General features: G+C 37.9%; 2 protein-coding genes and 2 long non-coding RNA genes across 5 annotated transcripts; 2 read left to right on the top strand and 2 right to left on the bottom strand.

Annotated features, from left to right (window-relative positions):
- Positions 1–746: 746 nt before the first annotated feature.
- Positions 747–4,577, bottom strand: LOC147756081 (uncharacterized). Of its 2 annotated transcripts, none has more exons than XR_015325862.1 (3): positions 4,468–4,577; positions 2,702–2,776; positions 747–2,415 (listed from the first exon to the last, which is right to left on the bottom strand). It is a non-coding gene; the product is annotated as an uncharacterized LOC147756081 (long non-coding RNA). The 2 variants fall into 2 exon arrangements; XR_015325861.1 differs by lacking the exon at positions 4,468–4,577 and adding an exon at positions 3,216–3,386.
- On the top strand, positions 3,012–3,929 carry LOC147756082 (uncharacterized). The gene is made up of 2 exons (XR_015325863.1): positions 3,012–3,150; positions 3,381–3,929. It is a non-coding gene; the product is annotated as an uncharacterized LOC147756082 (long non-coding RNA).
- A 6,654-nt stretch (positions 4,578–11,231) lies between the features above and the next one.
- On the top strand, positions 11,232–14,377 carry LOC111248741 (uncharacterized). Its single transcript, XM_022801611.2, has one exon. It carries the CDS (start codon positions 11,718–11,720, stop codon positions 12,822–12,824), a length of 1,107 nt encoding a protein of 368 aa, XP_022657346.1. The 5' UTR covers positions 11,232–11,717; the 3' UTR covers positions 12,825–14,377.
- On the bottom strand, positions 13,854–19,081 carry LOC111248742 (transmembrane protein 9B). The gene is made up of 5 exons (XM_022801612.2): positions 18,615–19,081; positions 17,079–17,165; positions 16,663–16,755; positions 16,254–16,354; positions 13,854–15,254 (listed from the first exon to the last, which is right to left on the bottom strand). Exons 1-5 carry the CDS (start codon positions 18,794–18,796, stop codon positions 15,094–15,096), a joined length of 624 nt encoding a protein of 207 aa, XP_022657347.2. The 5' UTR covers positions 18,797–19,081; the 3' UTR covers positions 13,854–15,093.
- Between the last annotated feature and the right edge of the window lie 1,096 nt (positions 19,082–20,177).

The following is a 20,177-nucleotide window of genomic DNA, read 5'->3' as shown; positions in this document are numbered from 1 at the left end:
GCAAAAGACGTTATCGAATCAGTTTTACGTATCCTAAATATCAGCGAAAAATTGTCGAAGAAATCGAAACGATCATCGGAACAAAGCCTCCCTCTCTCGACCACTATGACGAAATGCACTTCACGAAAGCATTTACAACCAAACGATTTAGACTGTTCTCTCCGGTACCCTATATATTTCGAAAGTCGACAGCCCCCATGACACTTGCAGGCTATACCATTCCGGCCGGAATCAACATGACTGGCTTTGTCCCTACCGAAAACTTGAATCCTCAACGGTTTGACGATCCAACGGTGTTTCGACTAGAACGGCACCTTGAACCTGCGGTAAATTTGTAAAAAAGCCCTACGTGGACATATTTTCCAGAGAGCAAACAGCCTGCTATGGAAAAATGATTGGCACCATTAGCTATTTCACATTCTTAGTGAGGTACTTGCAGCATTTCGAGGTAAGGCCTGCCAAAGGCCACACTGTTAAGTTCTATGAATTCGACGGCTTGTTGGCGCCCGAAGTTCCTCCACAGAAACTTCGCTTTATTCGACAACCAAATGCACCGCCTATCCGTAACGCGGAGCTGAAGACCTGAATCTACGAACTTCTCACGGACTGCATCAAAGAACTAGATGAAACTTGGAAAACTACACGGAATTAGCCTACTATTAATTGATGATATTTTACGCTGCATAAGTTAGCAATGTTGAAAGAAATATGGCATTCATTTTGTAGAAGTAAGCAAATGCTCCGGCTTATCACTTTCGATCCATAACGAGGTCTTTATGAATTTATGTCATAACATTATTGCTCGAAGTTCTTTGCCTTAGCACATCAATTTAACCAACGTCCGTTAATTTCCACACTTTATATGAACAATTTTATTTCCCATTCATGTGGCCGAATTTCTTCTTGATGATTTCCGTAGCATCTGAATTATTACGCAATCGTTCGTTGGAATCTCTTGGTCGTTCGAATCTTCGTTCAGATTTATCTGACTACAATCTGACTTCTTTCACGCTTGCACAGCAAATGTGATATTTTATTCTCCCTCTCTTTGGCATAATCCCACACACCCTCTATAATATAATTGTATTTAGTTTTCCCAATATTAGAGTTAAGTATACCTGCCCTTCAGTTCACGAAAAGGCCAGACGCCGGGCAATTGAGATAGAATTCCTTTTTAATTCCATATCACTTTCTGTGTTCCTTATTAGTTATCAGTTTACCTTTCCTGTTCATCTGCCCGTTCTATTTCCATTTGACAGTTTTGTCTGTTGTTTTTCTTGACTCAGCTGCTACATTACACAAAAATAAAATGTTTTGATTTTCAATATCAGGCGTATAAATATAAGGAGTCAACTGCAACAAACAAAAGTCATGGAGATCAGTTGAAAATTGACCAACTTATAAAATGCTATCAGGACCTTTGATTTAAAAAAAAAAAAAAAAAAACTTTGCTTGCAATACCGTTGTTTCTTAATGAATAATCGGCCAAATTAAGGTACTAGGATAACAGATTTCCGTGGAAACCTAAGGACATAATTCAGAGCGTTAGATAGTTAGTTTCGATTTATAAGTCCCCGTGAGACTGCGTAATACTATACACATAAAATAGCATAACTAGGCTGTATAATGTTGTGAAATATAAATATCTCACCTTAAATTGTGTTATACTTATATCTGAAATCAGTCTCTGTGTACAAAATCATTATTTTTTATTAGTGAGACTGATATGATGCAACTTTCCTCCCGTCTGGGTACCAAAATACTAAAAAATGCTTTGTATGTCTAGATCTTTTTCGTCCTTCTTTTGCTTACTTTCTAGCCATTTTTCCTCTGATTATAATAAACAATAATGAAATAACCTCTTCGATATGGCATTATTAACCTATCTTAATAGAAAGGGTCTAGATTTTTCTCTAACAAACGGTAAGGTAAGCGTGCCAGTAGCTTCTTTGCAGGTAATTCGTACTCCTTTGTGCCACATCATTGCTACCATAGATGTTTGGTCATCTGGATAAACATGTGCTTATGCCTGTGGACGCGTCTGCAGGGTGCATCAAGCAACCATCTGACACGTTCCTTGCATCGTAACAACACCATCTTTTAATTCGGTTTCTATAAAAAAAAAAAAAAACGCTTCATAGCACTTTCTATAATCGGATTTTAACCATCAACCATACAATGCTAAGGAAACCAATCGTTTACAGAAAAGAAGAGTGTTAATAACCAGATGTGTTTTACGAATTCGCAGCGAGGATTACATTGACCTTTTCACCATGTCCTCTCGGGCGTGTCGAACTAGTAGGGTGTGTCGAAACAGACAGAGATGAACATGGTGCGCATTATCATCTAGAAGTTTTCGAGAGCCAATTGATCAGGTCCATGCTATATCGTTCAGCTACGAAGAAGTAAGCTCACCTGTAAACATACATTTTGCAAACATTTAATGGATGCACACGTCTATGTATACTGTTCTCAGTATAGTTTGGCATCGAAACATCAAGCCAAAAGATGTTTTCCTACTGGATGGGACCACGTAGAATCGCGCTTAAATCCGTCTGCTACCGCAATTATAGGCCGCTGTTGCACCATGATTGGTAACGCTTTAATGGACAAGCAAATATATCTGTTTTTATTGTTCTTCTAAATAATAAAATGCCTAGAGCAATCGTAGCAACGATAGATATCTTAATCAAACACTGACCTTTTCAACTTTGCGTCTCCCACTGTTTACGTCCGATCTGCCACGTTACTATGATGATCCTTGCCAACGTTGCCACTAACGAGCAAAAAGCAGCAATCAACTGATTGTGAAACACGGATGATATATTGGAGTGTGCTACCTCGAGCCGACCGGGTGCAATGCGTCTAATCCCATAACCCTAAACTACCCGTCTTTGGTGGATTTTTTAATTGTGGTGGACGATACAGTTATTAAACACGGACGCGTAGACAGAACGTTGTTGACATGTCGATAGGACTGAAGCGGCATACTATACGAACACCATCAGACATATATCGTTAAAGTAACAGACTGCTAAATTTCGATTAACGGCATTACATAACGTGGATAGTGTTATGACCCAGCATCTCGGCCAGAGCATGCTTTACGCATTGGACAAAAGAGCGGCTTGCATCTGCCGGAAAGGAGTGGTAACGCACGAATTTCTGTTGTCACTTTCAGTTTGTCATTCTAATGCTTGCTCCCGTTTACTTACGCAGAGCTAATCTATCCTGCATGTTTCCAAGGGCAATCAACGGATCGATATATATATCGTTGCGTCCATATACAGATGTATCTTTTAGTTAATCATTTTCTAATCTTTCCGTAGGTTCACGTAATAGTATAAAAGTTGTCTTCAATGACTGTATCGATGTGATAGGTGGATGTTGGTCCTTGCGCACCCGCGGCTTGATTACTCGACAGGAACTGAGTCAATGTGTGGGCCATGTGATACAATGTAGCTGATACAAGTCTGAACATTGAATCTCGCTCGTCAGGCTGTGACGTAGACTACGCTATAAGAAGTCCGACTGTACCAAAGAGCAGTTTTCTTCGGGGTAAAATTTGCTATCGAAGCCGCCGATCTTATGAAGACACAAGTCTAGTACTGAGGGAGTGCATACCTCATGTTTCCCACTTATACACATGGACACAAATAGTCATAAATGATTGGTTTGTTGGATCGCATAGTTGATTGCTGTGTCGTATGGGTTTGTTCTGGAAGTGAAGATAGTAATTACAACGGATGGCAAACTGCTTGGCCAGAGCCGAAGCATCTATGCCCATTAAAATGTAAACTTGCGTAGCGTTCGCCGTAAGAATCAAGAGCACGGAAATTCACTCGTCAAAATAGGTGACGAAAGGCCAATATGTTGTGAAGTAGAGACAGTTGCTCGTAATAAACGTTGATGAAAATTTATAATAATCATCTTTCCGTATTTCGAATAAGATACCGGGGCTCTTCGCAAGACGTTCCCATTTAGACACAAGGGTATTGACGAGTTCAATAAAGACTAAAAGAAAAGGCACCTGCCAATCGTTCTACGTGGATACAGCTAGACATGTCGGAAATGAAAGCTGCGTCTATTACGATGACTCGTTATTTTTTCGTTTCTCGAAAAACCGAACGCGTGCGGTGTGTATAAAAACACCAGAGATCTCAGACATGCTCGTAACGTCTCACCTTGTTCATCCATTGACTCCTATAACCGCATTCGGAGTAGAAGCCTATCGACAAATGGTACACGACGAAATTATCATCAGTCTATCAATAAAATGTTTAGAATTGTGTAAGCACCTATACATTTGATAAGGTTCACGTACTTTGAGCTTTTGGAAACGTCGTAGACAAACTGTCTAATGGACGCAATTACACATATTTTACATGATTTCGGAAATCGCGGGTTCTTTCATAATCCGCATAATAATAATAAGCAAAAGAAGAAGAAGAAAAAATAGTGTGATACCTCACAGCATAGCGTTTACGATATTCACGTAGTGCTATCCTGTTTCTGTTACGCTATTATTTATCACAAAAAAACTTATCACCATATGGCTGATGACTTCAATAAGTGATTTATGACTGGAGATCGTTCGTGACGACGTATCTATTGCTTGTTCGGTGATATAATGCAAGGAGTATAGCAGTGCAGCATGAACTTCGTGTCGCAGAACCTGCCACATGCTTTGGTAAGCAGAACGTTGGCGAGACCCGCAAACAAACAGTGAGCTTGTTCTGAACTATCTCCAAGGTGTGCTTTGCGTTCCATGTAATTCTACTTTACTAAAAAACGTAGCTTTTGTTTTTGATTTTTTCATTATCCTTAAAAGGTCGGCTTATAAAGCGTTTTCAATACTTACAACTTAAATACATTTTTGATATGGTATAGGGGAACTTAGTAGGGGTATACTGCGTATAAAATACCCAGACACAAATCAATTTCATTACTTAAACCACTGCTATTGGGACTAACAGAATCCGCGTTTTTATACATACATCTGAACGTTCTTCACGCATAAACGTTACTTATAGATGCAATCGAGCGACTGCACTGGGAAAGCCCGATTTCTGAAAAGTATTGGATTCAATATAAAAAAAAAAGCGGTTCGTCGTTGGATATGGTGTTGCGAGTTTTTGTCACAGTGAGACACTTTGCCTTCTCAACGCCAGCGACGCGTCTGAAGGAAAAGCGTCCAAACTCTCTTCACAAATTAACTATCTTTCTTAGATTGCGCGGTTACACTAGACAACACTTTAACGAGCAACAACAGTGAACTGTGATGACAATCAAACATGTCGACGTCTAGGTACACTATGGACTTACGTTAACTATTGCAAATATTTATTTCTAAATATTTGCAACGGTTAACGTAACAGTTTCTTCTCTGGGGCAGGCAAAGTGTTCGAGAAGAGATTGCCAATCGAACCCACCGCTCACTAAACGTCCGCAAATTTATTGATTAGTAACTTAATTATTATACTCAAATTATAAACAAAGTCACCTATATGTCTATAATATGGAGTTTTATATATATGCTATGCGTAGCTCAGGCAGAAGAATCGCAAAGTGAAACTATGAACTACGGAAATATACGACCAGAACATTATGGGTCGATGCGATACTATTTACTGCCGCAAGCTCAAGCTTATTTGTTTTACTAATAGTAGCCTATTGATATGAAATTTCACTGAAGATATCCCGTTCATATAACATTGCCGTAGTTTGTTTCAAGCTTTTTTTTGGCGAATTAACGCATATGAACCTATCGAGAGCAACTTTCACAAGCGTAGATTTTTCTATATAATTTTTTATTAATTAAGGAGATTTGAATATTATTGAAGACATTTTCAATTAGGTTAAAGCAATCCGAACACTGTATATTTGTCATATACTACATGGGCAATTAAGTGCGATAAGCGACAAATGGATATTACGAAAATGTGTATGTTCGATGTATATATTATAACACAGTGATAACAAGAGTGGCTGTCACTTTTTTTTGCTTTTGTGATGGCCCTTGGAGGTTTTCTATCCGTAGCAACCATATCAACATTTAAAATTTTAAATAACTTCCTACTGATCTACCTCTCAGAATTCTAGATAAATATGCATGGAAAATCAAAAAGGATAACGTAATGGATGCTTAAAATTGCTGGTTGTTGCTTCACATCGGGGCTGAGCCCTACACTAATAGAACCGCTCTAGATAAACAGCCCTCTGCTTAGCCCAGTTGTACATTTCTTCGACCAGTTTTGCCGGTGGCATAACCGGCGAAAGAAGTTTTGAAACGACATTATCAAGTAATGTTCGAAAATCGCATGAGAAATGTATTTTTTAATTTCTTGTTCCTTATAGCTTGCAGTGTAAAGTGTAAATTATAAGCATTATCAAAGCAATTACTAATCGATGAATCTACATGCAGCATGAAGACGCTAATATAGCATTTTACCGATTCTTCGTCTGGGGGAAAAACTAAAAAATATTAATCTTTTTAGACCATTATTCTGCAGTTCAGCTTGATGAAATGTGGAGATAGCTATGAAAAAGACTAAACCAATACATTTAATTACAAACAAAAACAGTTCTTTCTTAATTCTTCTTTTTCTTATGAACTCCATATTATTTTCTTATGATCCAGAATGACAAATGCGCAGATTGGATTAGCAATCAAAAAGCAAGAACACATAGTAAAACAAATAAAAAGATACCGCTTTCGCATGGCCAAACTATTGATTTTTTTCTAGAAAGAAAACTTCTAGAAGTGGGAAACGATCTTTTCGATATCGTTTAAACCCGTTTGTCGAGCACTAAAAGTATCAGATGTCCGGGGTAGCGCCATGGCGAGATCCGAGCAATGGCAAGGTAATTCAAGGAAGCACCTTTCCGGCCGACAACGATCTAACCCACACATCGCCCTCGCACAGCATGAGATGAACGCTATTGAACAATAACTATTATGAGTGTATCCGCGCAAATATATAAAGAGTCACATACTGACGAACGGTATCAATGGATCTTCCTAGGCCCAAGCGAGTAAAAATGGTGAGGATTAGAACCCGTACACAAAGAGTGCAGTGAGTGAACAGCATCTGAAATGCCTCTCTGCGAGGCGATAACTGCATTGTTAGCGGGCTTCACGGGTGCTGCCTACACAAACTTTCACATAGTGTTAAGATGTTGTTGCTACGAGATATTGATGAGCCTTCACGACTAATGTTCGTTAGCGTTGTCAATAACTCAGCGAACATCTTCAAGTCTCTGACTTTATTATATCCGAACAAACTCTCACAAGTGCTGGTACGAAGTTGATTTCGTAAACATAAATGTGATAACCTAAGTGAAAAAAACGAACAATCGATAAGCTACTGCAGTCGGAATAAAACATCGAATAAAAATAAATGTGACTTTTCTAAATAAAAGCTACTTTTTTTTTATTGTTCTCCTTCCTTAGTGTAAACTCGAGCCACCGAAATATCATTTGCTAATACGAATATTTAAGAAAATTAAAGTTTCAAGCCCGCGACTGCGGTTGAATAGAACTGTTCTGGCTAATGTGATAATTTATTGGTTATTATAAACATGACACTACATCTGAACAGGTCAACACAAGTTTTTTAATGAAGTTATCTAATAATATTTGTGACCTTTAAAAGAGCTTCTAGTGTTTTCGGTGCTTTCGTCTACATGATAGTAATTGCTTCAGCAAGACACTTCAATCAAGAAATATCTTTTGACCACCATACAGAGCCGTTTCTAGGACCATTCGACTTTCCTCGCTTTAGAGGATCTTACGGGAGCTACAGTCCCGGAAAACCCCTCTCCTATCGGATACACAGAACATTTAAGAGGCCAAAGACCTGGGGAACTAACTGGACCGGGTTTCCACCACGGTTACGATGATGGCAACCATGGCCGAAGTTACAGTAGTGATTTCCATGGCTCTCCACCGTCATACGAGTTCTGTTACCATTTAGAGGTTGGTGACGGCGTTCACCGCTATAGTCAAATTTCCAATGGACGTAGTGCACGAGACCAATACACAATTCAGCCTGCGGATGGCCGAAGTCGCCACATGGAGTATGTTGCATGAAGGGTGGCCAGCGAACCAAGGTAGATATAAATGAACTGGGTCAAAAGATTCGGCTGGTGCTGAATGCCGATCAACGGCCATCGCTGGAATAGCAATTCAGTTTGGGCCTGGTTCTTCAAGTAGGTTATTACGACAGCTCCGGATATGGCCTTCATCACGGCGGTCCCGGCAACCACTTTAGTACTCACCATTATAGAGGTTGGTATGGATCTCACCACGGAGGCTACAATAAGTGGTGATCCGAGTACTCTCAAAAACAGTACATAGCTGTAAAATGTATATAGTTTGTGCACTTCTAGCAAGTAACTGATAGACCTACGGACTCCACCAAATACTGTTATTCTGAATGGCACGCACAACAGTAAAGAAAGCAGCTCATTTTTAAGCGAGGACTTATGACCATGTAAATGTGTGGGTATAAGTTAGTCGAGGTAATTATAAATAATGTGCGCTTTATTATTGCAAAGGCAATAAACTTGCAATGGCTTATGAACACCTATACAACAATGCATTTTGGAAAAGATCCAAAAACTTTTACGTCTACGAGACAATTGATTTCTTGGCTTGCACAAAGAGAGTTCGGTCGAACAATACATAGGAGGAATAAACACGTATAGGGGCATTCTCAGCAACGTGAATAATTGTCTTAGCGGTGACTCTGCGACCAATTATAGATGTACGTAGGCTCAAATAACAAATACTTGGGAAGACTGGACATGCAATAGCACTTTTTTTCTACTCCTAACAAGCTTCACTGGTTCAGCTATCAAATAAAAAAAATTTCGTACATTTAATGTTTTCGAATTACATCTTTATTACTACGTTAAAATTTAATATGTATTAAATGCCCTAAGTATTAAATGCTTGTGGTTTAAGGGGAATAAACACTGTATATTTGAGTCACAAAAGTGCAGTTAAAAAAACTTCCGCTTTTTCTTTACAGTGTTACATGCACCCTCTCGTTGGGATTGTGGCACTAATAAGCGCTAGAATTAGAACTATAAGGTAAGAAGATGTGAGACAAGGTAGATATACATCTGGAAGAGATCGCTATAATATTGTGTAAATAAAAAAATAAAGTACCGACTGGAAAACATGTACCACGTTATAATCTAAATATGTATATACATAAAAAAGTATGTTGTGACCGTCGCAATGGATAAGTGCTAAGAACGACGGACTCACGATCACGAGGTCTCAAGTTCATTGTAAGTTCATCGAAATATATGATTCCTTGTATCCAGTTATCGGAAATAGGGTTTAGCCCCGTGTGACCTATTTGCCTGCTAATCTTAGGGGTTCTTAGGCTTTCTTAATTTTCCTAGTTCTTAATCTTATTCTTATAATAGGCTTAGTCTTGGGGTTAATGTCCAGGCATGGCCAGACTTCGTTACGTGCTGAAAAGCAACCGTCTGATAGAATGTTCAACGTCGATACCGCACCTAAAACTCTAATCATAGAGGGTTTAAGCCGCGTGCATATCATTCTTTTCTTCAATTTTAAGATATTACGAATTGGTTCGCACTAGACTATGGGCGGTAGCGCCGACAGCAGACGTATTTTGGGCATAGGGATTTCAGCCTTTGCTGAGAATAAAAACAGTAGGGTCAATGTGTGAGAAATCCGGTTACAGATCCGGGAGGATTTACTGTGGGTATAGCATGTAGCTTTTACAAAACACACAAATCTGCAAGCAATCATAGAATAATTAATATAAGAATATTCATACAAAATATGCATTTATATACTTATTAGGTCTAGATGATTAACATCAACCACATATATAAACATGATGCTATCTGATAACGGGGCGATATTTTGCGAAATTTCATTTGTATTCGAGATGCAAGTGTGTTTTTTCAAACCTAAAACCGTTGGCACGAATATAGTCACTCGGGCCTTTAGCAGGCTATTCGTAGAAAACTATGAAAGATTAGAGAATTCGATCGGTTCATTGATTTGAGTTCGATTTTGGAAATAACCCAGCATACAAATTTTTTGCTCCGTAGAGGGTTTAATACCAAAGCCACCGTCAGCTGTTGCTACAAAAATTTTGGGAAGAAAATTTTAAACTCATAAATGAGTTCCGTTGAAGACTTACTGCAAAGACGAATAACACAGAGTCAAGAGGTCTCGGGAAATCCTACCTATTTCAAAGTTTGCAAATGTTAGCTTCTAAGTTTGATGTATGTAAAAATACTACACTTATTTCCCGTGGTCAAATCAATAGGGTAAAGAATGAATGATTTCAACGTGGATCAAAAACAGATACATAGTTGAACGCTTACTTTATTTTTCTTTTACAATAGTGAACCATTATTGCACTGAACTACAGCTTCCGATGAAAAATAAATTCCCTAAGATAATGTGTCAGTGAGTGGCTGAAACTGAACCCGCAGCACATCACCCTAAAACGAATGTACAATTGTAAAAGCTTATAGAATATGTTTGGTGGTCTAATGCAGGTTTTTTCCACTACAGCTGCACCAGTCCAGCAAGAATTGCAGTTAGCAGATCTCTGTCATTGATACCCGCCAAAAATCGTTCTCGCAAACCATTATTTTATTTGAAAATCTTGACAAATCCTAACTAGACAAGTCAATGAAGTTTCAATAACATTATGCTATTCCTTTTCGAAACTTCCTCGACTCTTGTACCCAGCAACAAAATAAATAAATTATCCTCGAAATGGTTAAAAGTCATAAATAATAATGGTGTATACTTCGATCGGAAACAAAAAAAACTCAGCCCGTGTAAAAGTTCAAATTTCCCATGTTACGTTTCATACTGAACGACCTAATAAATAGATATGTCAAAATTCTGATTTAGCGATATAGAAATTTCATGGAATTAGTATGAAATATCACGAAAAACGAAAGGAGCAAATGCCATAGCAGGTTACATTTAGAAGAATCGCATTTTGACAGTTTTCCTAAAGGCTTATCTAACTTTCAAGATGTCCTTGTTCGTACAATTATGTTCTATTCTGTTTTACGCAACAAGAACTTACTCCGCTGTAGACTTAGCTGGGCTCGTCGAACACTTAGCCAGCTTTTTCTCAGTTTTTCCTTAACTCTTGGATACTCATCGTTGAACCGCGTTCATTTCAAACGCAAGCAGTACACATTATACCCACATTTTCGAAATTAGCCGACATTAACCAATACTGGCACTACCTGCAGACTGCGCGGTATTTCGAACGTGTTTGAATGTGCTTCGCCTGATCGAACCAGAAATTGATGCTGCGCCGCTTCTACTTTTTAGTACACGTTATAGTCTGCGCCTACGCTGCGCATGTCATTCTTTAAAAACACTTTGCAGTGTTTGCAAGAGAAAGTGATCCGTAAACTTGCTGACCTTTCTATCAGTTTTGGTGTCTAATGTTGCGCTACAATATACCAGCTGTTTATTAGCAACTCCATGCGTGGACCCGGTCGAACAAAAATCCGCGCCCGCCGTATTCAATACGCTTTGAACAAGTTGACTGTCCTAACAGGGCTTCTGAGTAACAGTAAGAGTTAATTTCCGTGGATCCAGCGAGACAACACACGTTTGCGATGGCAGTATAATGACCTCCACAATAAAATTTTCGCAGCTATATTTTTAATAGACGTTACTTTTTATTATGTGGCGTAATATGTATAGTACAAATATTAGGCGCTACTTTAAACCACGGCACTGGAGTCGTGGCCTGGTAGATTTCACTGTTGCTACTGCAAAGTCTGAACAAGCGCTTTCTATACAAAAACGGAAACATGTTCCCGTACTACTACGAGAGGCGATTTCTGCGTTGAATGTCCGGCCCGATAAAACGTTTGTAGATATGACATTCGGAGCAGGAGGACACACGCGCGAAATTCTAAAACGCGGTGCCAAAGTCGTGGCCATTGATCGAGACCCATCGGTAGAAAGTATCGCTACGGAATTTAAAGAAGAGTTCGGGAGTAGATTCGACTTTCGAGTAGCGAAGTTTACTGAAATAAGAAATGTCTTGGCTGATGCAGGTGTTCCTGCTGGATCTGTTTCGGGAATCCTGGTGGACTGCGGGTGCTCGTCGATGCAAATGGACAGCGCCCGGGGGTTCTCCTCATCGAAGCCAAACTCCCCGTTCGACATGCGAATGAATCCTGCCGACCTCCAAGGCCCGACAGCGGCGCAGCTGGTAAACCATTTGAGTGCGGAATCACTGGCAAAAATTTTCAAAACATATGGAGAGGAGAAGTATGCACGCAAAATAGCCGACGCCATAATTAGCTATCGATACGAGATGAAGCAGATACGAACCATAGGCGAGTTCTGTCAAGTGGTAGAGGCTGCGTTCGCGCCCAGCCACTTTCGCACGGATATGATTGGTAGGCAAGTAAATCTAGCCACTAAAGCAATCATGGGACTACGTATCTTCGTCAACGATGAGCTCAATCAACTGAATCGCGGATTGCACCTTATGTACGATATTTTACATAACGAAGGTCAAGCTGTTGTGATTTCGTTTCATTCCCTTGAGGATCGAATCGTTAAGAGACACTTTTCAGGAGTTGATATGGATGAACCTGTTTCACACACTATCGCTCAAAAGTATCGGAATGCTGGGGCATGGCATAAGCCCACAGAGATGAGACCTAAATGGATTTCTATTTTCAAGGATGTGGTGACGCCTTCTGAGGATGAGATTGAACAAAATCCTAGGTCGCGTTCAGCTAAACTTCGGGGCGCTGTTAAAGTTCAAATCTAATAGGAAAGCTGTTTAAAATAGCTTTTTTTTTTGTTGTAGAACATCTTTGTTCGTGCAATGAGGATATTTGTTTCCAGATACTAGTTACGGCTGTGCTTCTTTAATCTATATATGCAATTGTAATTATAAATATTTAGTTGCTAAGTAAACAGATCTGTGATCTTACCAGTTGGCAATAGTGCGCCGAAGCCACATCTGTAATTTACTTGGGAGAACAAATTGAACTAAAGGCTGCGATTACCGCTCTCATCTCGAATAGCCATAAAAAGTAAACTCACGTAGACCATGTTCGCAAAGCATGCACTCTTCCAATAGAGCTTTTCTTTTTTTATGCACATATCCTTTATGTACATACATAAGTAATGACAATTAAACCTCATCGTAATATTAAAAATTATTATCACTAATCGAACCGCATAAATTTACCTACGCAACCCTTCGACTAACATGCACATCTTGCCATTCAAGAAGATATAGGTTTTATAATTGTGTAGTTGTGAATAATAAAGAGTACCTACTGAATGAAACAACTTTGTTCAGTATTTGAAGGTTTCGTCTGTAGGTACTGAAGCGCATCTAATTCAATTGTTGAGCTTCTCTTTCATTCTGTTTCGGTTCTACCCACATATTTGGTTGGAAAAATAACTCACGATATCCTCCAGTGTACTGAAACCACTCACTGAATAATAGCTCATCCAGCTAACACATTATAAAATGCGTATTTTCCATATTTTTTGGCTATTTGTAAAATGCAAATGATATACACGCCTTTTGACGACAAAAAGGTTAAGAAAAGCAAATTAAACAAAAAGTCTTTGAAGTAAAAGCATAAGCGAATTATTTCCTAAGGTTTTCCAACGTGTCTATGAATGTCCATAAGCTTAAAAATATTAGCAGAGAATCATTTTTGGCGATGTTCAAACAATTAGTGAGCGACTTAAGACTGTCTAATTAGATTATCGTTGAAAGCTAGCTTATTTCGAATACTTCCCATAGAGCCTTTAAGCCCTTATAGTGAAAATAACTCCCTTATTTAGGTCTACTTTTATTAGACATCTAATACGAATTTAATGGTTTATTATTACGATTACAGATCTGTTAACGGATTTTTATCCGTCTACTCTATACAACTGTCATATACCTCTGCCTTAGCACTGTATTGCTTTAACACAATTTACTGTATACAGTAATTTTCGTTACTGATTTGTAAACTGTGCTAAAATAAAATTTATTACATTGCTGAGACTGGGTAATATTTGTCGGTTACAACCTATTTACACTGAATACTTATTAGCATTCGTTTCAGCTTTCGCCAGTCACAGCTCACGATGAAATAGATTTCTATCATTGTAAAAAAACATATTAGCCGTTTGCTTTTACGTATTTACGAAACCTAACGGAAGCCACCGATGAATTAACCGCTCTGAATTCCTCATTTTCGTTTAAACTTGATTCACTGTTTAGAGCTGAAATTCACTTGGTTGTGTTAATGATTTTGTTAAATGTTTGAAATTAATAAAATAATGATCTGGAAAGAAATAGTAATCAACTCATTTTCATCAATGCTATTATCTATATTTCCCATTATAGTCTATTATTTTTTGCTAACTGATGTGTTTTGTTCTATTGGTTCACTTCGCAAAAAATAAATTATGGATTTCAAATATGTCGCGTTTAAGTAAGAAACTATATAATGCTTAAGCGCGCACCGGAACTCCTATGAGGGTGCAAGTACATTTTTGTAATATTATACTCTTAGTTTGCTTGAATATTCCGCTAATTTTCAATGAACATCTTCTGCCATTTAGACGTTAAATATAATTATAGTAAATTTCATGGCACCCAACTTGAAAATTAGGTCAACAACCGAACACTGGCGTACCTAATCTTAAGTTAGGCTTTTAAAAAATACTATTTCACCAAGTGATCTTAAAACGTTGCCACTCGCCACATCAATCCATATGCCGCTAGTTTTAAATTATTCTTTTTTGATTGATAAACAGTTTTTCAATAACATATTATCCTCTACGTATGGGAGAAGCTCTCCAAGGCTAACAAGACTCCGTTTGGTCATACGTTTCTTTGTTGACGTCCCTTGCGAAGAAGTCGTCTAGTGAAACTGACATTTCACAATTTTGAAGACGGAGTCAATGTACACTACGTTTTCGACAAATGATATTCAAAAGAGATTCATATAAATAATCGCCCAGTTTTGCACATTTCAACCGTTGCTTTCATAATTCACTAGTGTCACTAAACACAAAGCGGCCTAGTTTAGCATCGTGCGCTTATCGTAGATATTTCTTCTTTGCTCTTGGACTTGTCGCTTCCATCGATCTTGTTGTGCACCAACCTTGTCCAGAACTCCAGAGCCAGATCGTACCCTCGTCGCACCTCGTAACTGTAATTCACCTTCTGACGAGATATTACCTGGAAACAGGCAGAAATGCAGTATGAATATACATGCAAAATTGTGGCCAAGCCTTGTTCAGATTAGTACATCAGAAAATTGCATACATTTCTGCCGTCCATATATGATCCTTGACTGTTCATTCTTAAACTGTGCATACCTGGTATATAGTGTTCGTCCTTAGGAAAAAGGCCTTGTTTCAATTTTTTCAATATCAGTTGAATTTCTCAGTGAAAGGACGGTCTATTTTTTACTCCAGCTCGTTAACGGACATATCTTTCGACTTATTTGGTCTAAAAGGTCCCAATTAGAACTTGACTTCCAGCCAAGTAAGCACTACTTCCTAGTAGCTGTATAGAATATTGTTCAGTGTAACACATATTTCCTTCCGGAATTCGCTCGCACTCGATGAAATCCAGCTAAAATTTTAAAGCTCATGTCATAGTGTCTTTTCGTGTACCATTTGACAGCAGTCGGATAAAAAAGGCCTTCGTAAATAAGAAACTCGTAGAGCGGTTGAATATTTACCCTTCAAAATAACACTGGAAGTAACATCTTGGCAGTGATTCATAGAATAAGCCAACGGAGCCATCAGTATGTGGAAACTTACACGACTCCTTTGTACCAAAACAAAATAAAACTTCTAGGAACAATTTTTTCATAACACGACAATTTTGATTAACCGTTCACTCGCAAATTTGTTTGAGTGCTTGATTCATTGACAACAATTAATGCTATTGATTAAATAGCTATTGATAAAATTGATAACTGAATCCATCGTTCACTACTGTCTCGCCAGTAATTGTATCTTAACTATAAACGCTTATATATATGTATATATATAAATGCTTAATCGACTGAATAATTTGGTAAAACAAAACGCACAAGTCAGTGAATCCTTTTAGTGAAGCACATTGTATGTAACACCTAATGTAATTAAACATGTCGTATCAGGAAGCTCATTTATAGTTTCTAAAGGTAGTTGAAGGGAAAACGATCGGCATATATTGCACACATACCGTCATGTGCTCCAAAATCGCCAAGGTTTACATCTTCGTTCAGGTGCTCCTCGTACTTAACAATACCGCCTCGGCGCTTGTTTAGTAGTGGCTCTAAGCATCTGCAATATACCACAAAAAACGTCAATTATTATTATTATTATAATTAATATTATTATTCAATGTTACTTCGTCGCTTATTAAAATCGACAAGCGTACAACAAGCATGACATGCCCAGAATTCATAATATAAGTAGATATACGATAATCACTAGACCCGAATGAAAATAAGTAAATATCATTAAGATTCATCCCACAATTAAGACACTGATATATTTTTTGTTCTGCGTTATATTTAATTCGTTTGAGCCTAGCTCTTATATGCTGCTGCTTTTTTAGCACCTATGCTTATGTTATTTCCGAAACCCACCTCAGAAATGCCATGTAGAGCGTCAATAATGCAACTACACAGATGAGGAGGATTACGCAGACACGAATTGTCATCGTATTTCGTATCTCGTACCTGAAATTTCATTACTTTAGCAGTTACTAAAGAGTGTCATCATGTCTTGTTGGACATTCCCGAATGGAGTAATTCGGGTTACCTTAGATTGTTTTTATGCATATTTCCACAATGTCGCCTGCAGAACAATCTAGAAGAAAATGATAAAAATGGAAATGCATCCTCCTACTGTTGCTTTGAGAAAATTATGTGTCGTCTTCGATTACAGTTTACCATTATATACTTCATATAGGCCATAAAGTTCCACTCCTTTTGTATATGTAAAAAATTTAAATAAAATCATTTCATACGCTGAACCTTATGCACTTGTCATTTTGACTCACTTGCACTCGCATCGTGGGCAGAATTCAGCTGCTTTATCTCGTAGGTCGGTGTCCACATGGGGCATCACCACACCTTCGCAGTTACATCTGAAGCCATACAAATAATATTCATACAATGCGCATTTTTTCCACAAGGGCACTCTGCTCAAATATATTTCAACGAATATACTACCAAATAACTGCATAGAAAATAAGTTCATGGTTTTTCTGTAAATGAAAGGATAACAGTTCTTGTTTAATCTAATCTTTGTAATAGTAGTAAATTTAGTTGCTCGCATGTTTGACCACGCTGATATCGCTTATATAATATTACCTATTTCGAGCTTGTTCTATACTTGTGTGCCCTCAGCATGTCTAAAAGATTTTGCCAGTTATATATTTTTGACTGCATAGCTTATCCTTAGTCATTGTCACTAAGTCGGCTCTGACCATACATGTATTTGTACACTAATTATAATTATTAATCAGGTCATGTTAGAAGATCACGGGTGCTTTCTACGCATAATTAATCCCTCATAATATCACTGTAAGGCCCTAAGACACAATTTTTACTATTTAAAACAGCCTACTTTATGAGCTATAGGTTTTCCTGCTCTAGTGAGTATAAGACTTGTCCTAGACAACGCCATAAAAGTTGCTGATAAGGTCAATTCGCGTATCCAAACAGGGACGTGCGGTTCTCTATAGTCTAGTAGTAGGAATAGAAATTGATTCGTTGCACTGTGAATTTTACTGAGATGACAAACTGATGAAGTGCAATAGATGAACTCGGCCCCGTATGATCTCAGCCGATCCAACGCAATATTACTACTAGACCTTAAAGACGCAGATAAAACAGTTTAAATATAGCTATTTTTTTTTAAACCTTACACGCTTCAATGCCTCGTTAACTAAAAAATCATCTTGAAGTGAATATGAGCCAGACAGAGTAGAAGCAGAAATTGATACTTTTACAGAATAATGCACGTTTAATACGCGCTGACATATATTTGGTACCTCAAACAGAGTGCAAATTAAAAAAAACTAACACAAGTTCGAAGATTACTTCGCAAATTTTTTTTTTTAATAAATTGTTGTTGTCTATGAAAGGAAATGTTTTATATCAAACTGTCCAGTGCTTATTAAAAATAACCAAAGCAAAACCAAATACAGATATGAAGGTTGCTTATGCGAAACTGCTATAGAAATTAGCTGAATTTTTTGGATCGTGCAAAATCCTATGGGAAAAACAGCATCAATAGCTTTTTAGTTATCGTTGTATTTTATCGTGAAGAAACAATGATAACCTAGTAATAATTATAAAAATTAAAATAACACATTCAAACTAATTACAGACTGTACAAAGATAACAACTTGGTTTCTCCAAAAATCTAATGGTACCGCCTTGTGGATACAGCCAGTCTATTAGTATTTACCAGAAATGTAATTTTGAAGTTAATATTTAAAATATCTATTATAACTTGTTTCCATCGCCAATACATGATCATATAATAAAAACAGTTAGAAAATACCCCAGAAAAGCTTCGTCTGGTGTACCTTTGGGGAACTACATTTTTGATGTATAGCTTCCGATTGCTGCCAGATTGACTTCCAACGACTGAGGCGTTAGGGCAAATGCATTTACAACGAACGTCTTCATATTGAGCCCAACACGAGACTGGAAACGTTACCACCACAAATACGATCAAAAATAAATGATAGCTCAATATTTGCACCATCCTTTCAGTTGTATTTCTGAAGCTTCTGCCACTTGTCGACACCAAGAATCCAAAGAGATAATCTAACTACGCAATGTGACTACATCTGTCGTACTGATAACTGGCCAAACTATTCATAGGATTCGGTGAACCCGGACGCACAGGGTGGTGCAGAAACAAGACTGTGCAGTTACAGCTTTCACTTGTAGCGTTACTATACTTTTCGGTCTACATCACAGACCCAGTCAGTAACTAACATACACCAGACAGATGAAACACCGTAGAAGTCGGTTTGTGTTCTTGCTTTCTTACCAAAAACAATCGATACACAAGATAAACGTGTGCACTGTTTGGGATCTTGCGCGAGCGGAACCCAGCACCTGGAAGAGCGGCGAGCATTAACTGAACAAGTAACAAAAATGCTTGTGTCAGCAAGAAGAAAATATGTGAATTATTTTAAAAGAGACAGCAACACCGAATCGTCCTGCTGCACTATATTCGGAACCTATAACATATGGGAAATATTTTGCAAGAAAGATTTTGGCGAATTTCGAAGATAAAGTACTGATATCGGTCTGTTATCTCGGTCGGTGTTATCTTTTTTGCTGCTGTAAGCTTATAATAATGCGCACATTTTATTCCTTCTGCGGACGTGGTTTATAGAGGTTAAGTATGTATATGCATATAAAAAAAAAAAAAGAAAATATGCTTGTGTCCTATCACAGTTTCTAAATATGTTGCGTCTTTATTTTAGGAACGAGTAATAAATTCTCTGCGGTCAGATAACTTATATCCTACGAATTTAAATTCAAGATGAAGTTCCGTTAAATAATTAATAATAGCCAAACTGGTCTTGTGTTGCCCATTTAACCAATATTAGTTCAAGATATTGACACAAACTTGCTCTGACATAATGATAGCAAACCAAGAAACATCTAAGCATATTCTAACTATGCGGGCACTTCTAAATTCGTTATGCGATAAGACTTTTATGTCGATTCGTCAAAAATTGGATTTTAGACAGGGAAAAGTGACTTTAATAGTAGGGGCCTGGCCCTACGAAAAAATCAATGAAGCATACCGTGGAATATTATTGGGTTAGAATTATCTTTAACCTTCACATGCATACAACAAATCTAAAAAAGTGGATCATTTTTTGCATTGCATGGACATACCGAAGGCCATTTTTTTGCAGTAAACTCAAGTGGAGCGAGCAGTGAATGTCTCGCGTACCTTTAGGCAAAGCATATAAAAGTCAATCACGCTTTAGGTTGCATGAAGTTCCCCTAATAAACATTACTTTGTCCTCAAATATACTATCACAACACATTTTACTCATTGTACACTTCATTTACTAATGGAAAATTACCCAACCTAATGAACGAGACCAGAATTCACCGCT

Source organism: Varroa destructor, unplaced genomic scaffold, assembly GCF_002443255.2.
Source record: "Varroa destructor unplaced genomic scaffold, Vdes_3.0 BEIS01000004.1, whole genome shotgun sequence".
NCBI classification, from domain to species: Eukaryota; Metazoa; Arthropoda; class Arachnida; order Mesostigmata; family Varroidae; genus Varroa; species Varroa destructor.
Note: the sequence above shows the minus strand (reverse complement) of the source record. Positions and strands in the feature narration are given on the sequence as shown.

Coding starts and splice junctions, on each gene's coding strand:
- LOC111248741 (XM_022801611.2), top strand. CDS start 11,718: ATGTGGCGTAATATGTATAGTACAAATATTAGGCGCTACTTTAAACCA.
- LOC111248742 (XM_022801612.2), bottom strand. CDS start 18,796: ATGGTGCAAATATTGAGCTATCATTTATTTTTGATCGTATTTGTGGTG. Junction 17,166..18,614: donor AAAAATGTAGTTCCCCAAAG/GTACACCAGACG, acceptor GTATGGCTTCAG/ATGTAACTGCGAAGGTGTGG. Junction 16,756..17,078: donor TGCCCACGATGCGAGTGCAA/GTGAGTCAAAAT, acceptor ATGAAATTTCAG/GTACGAGATACGAAATACGA.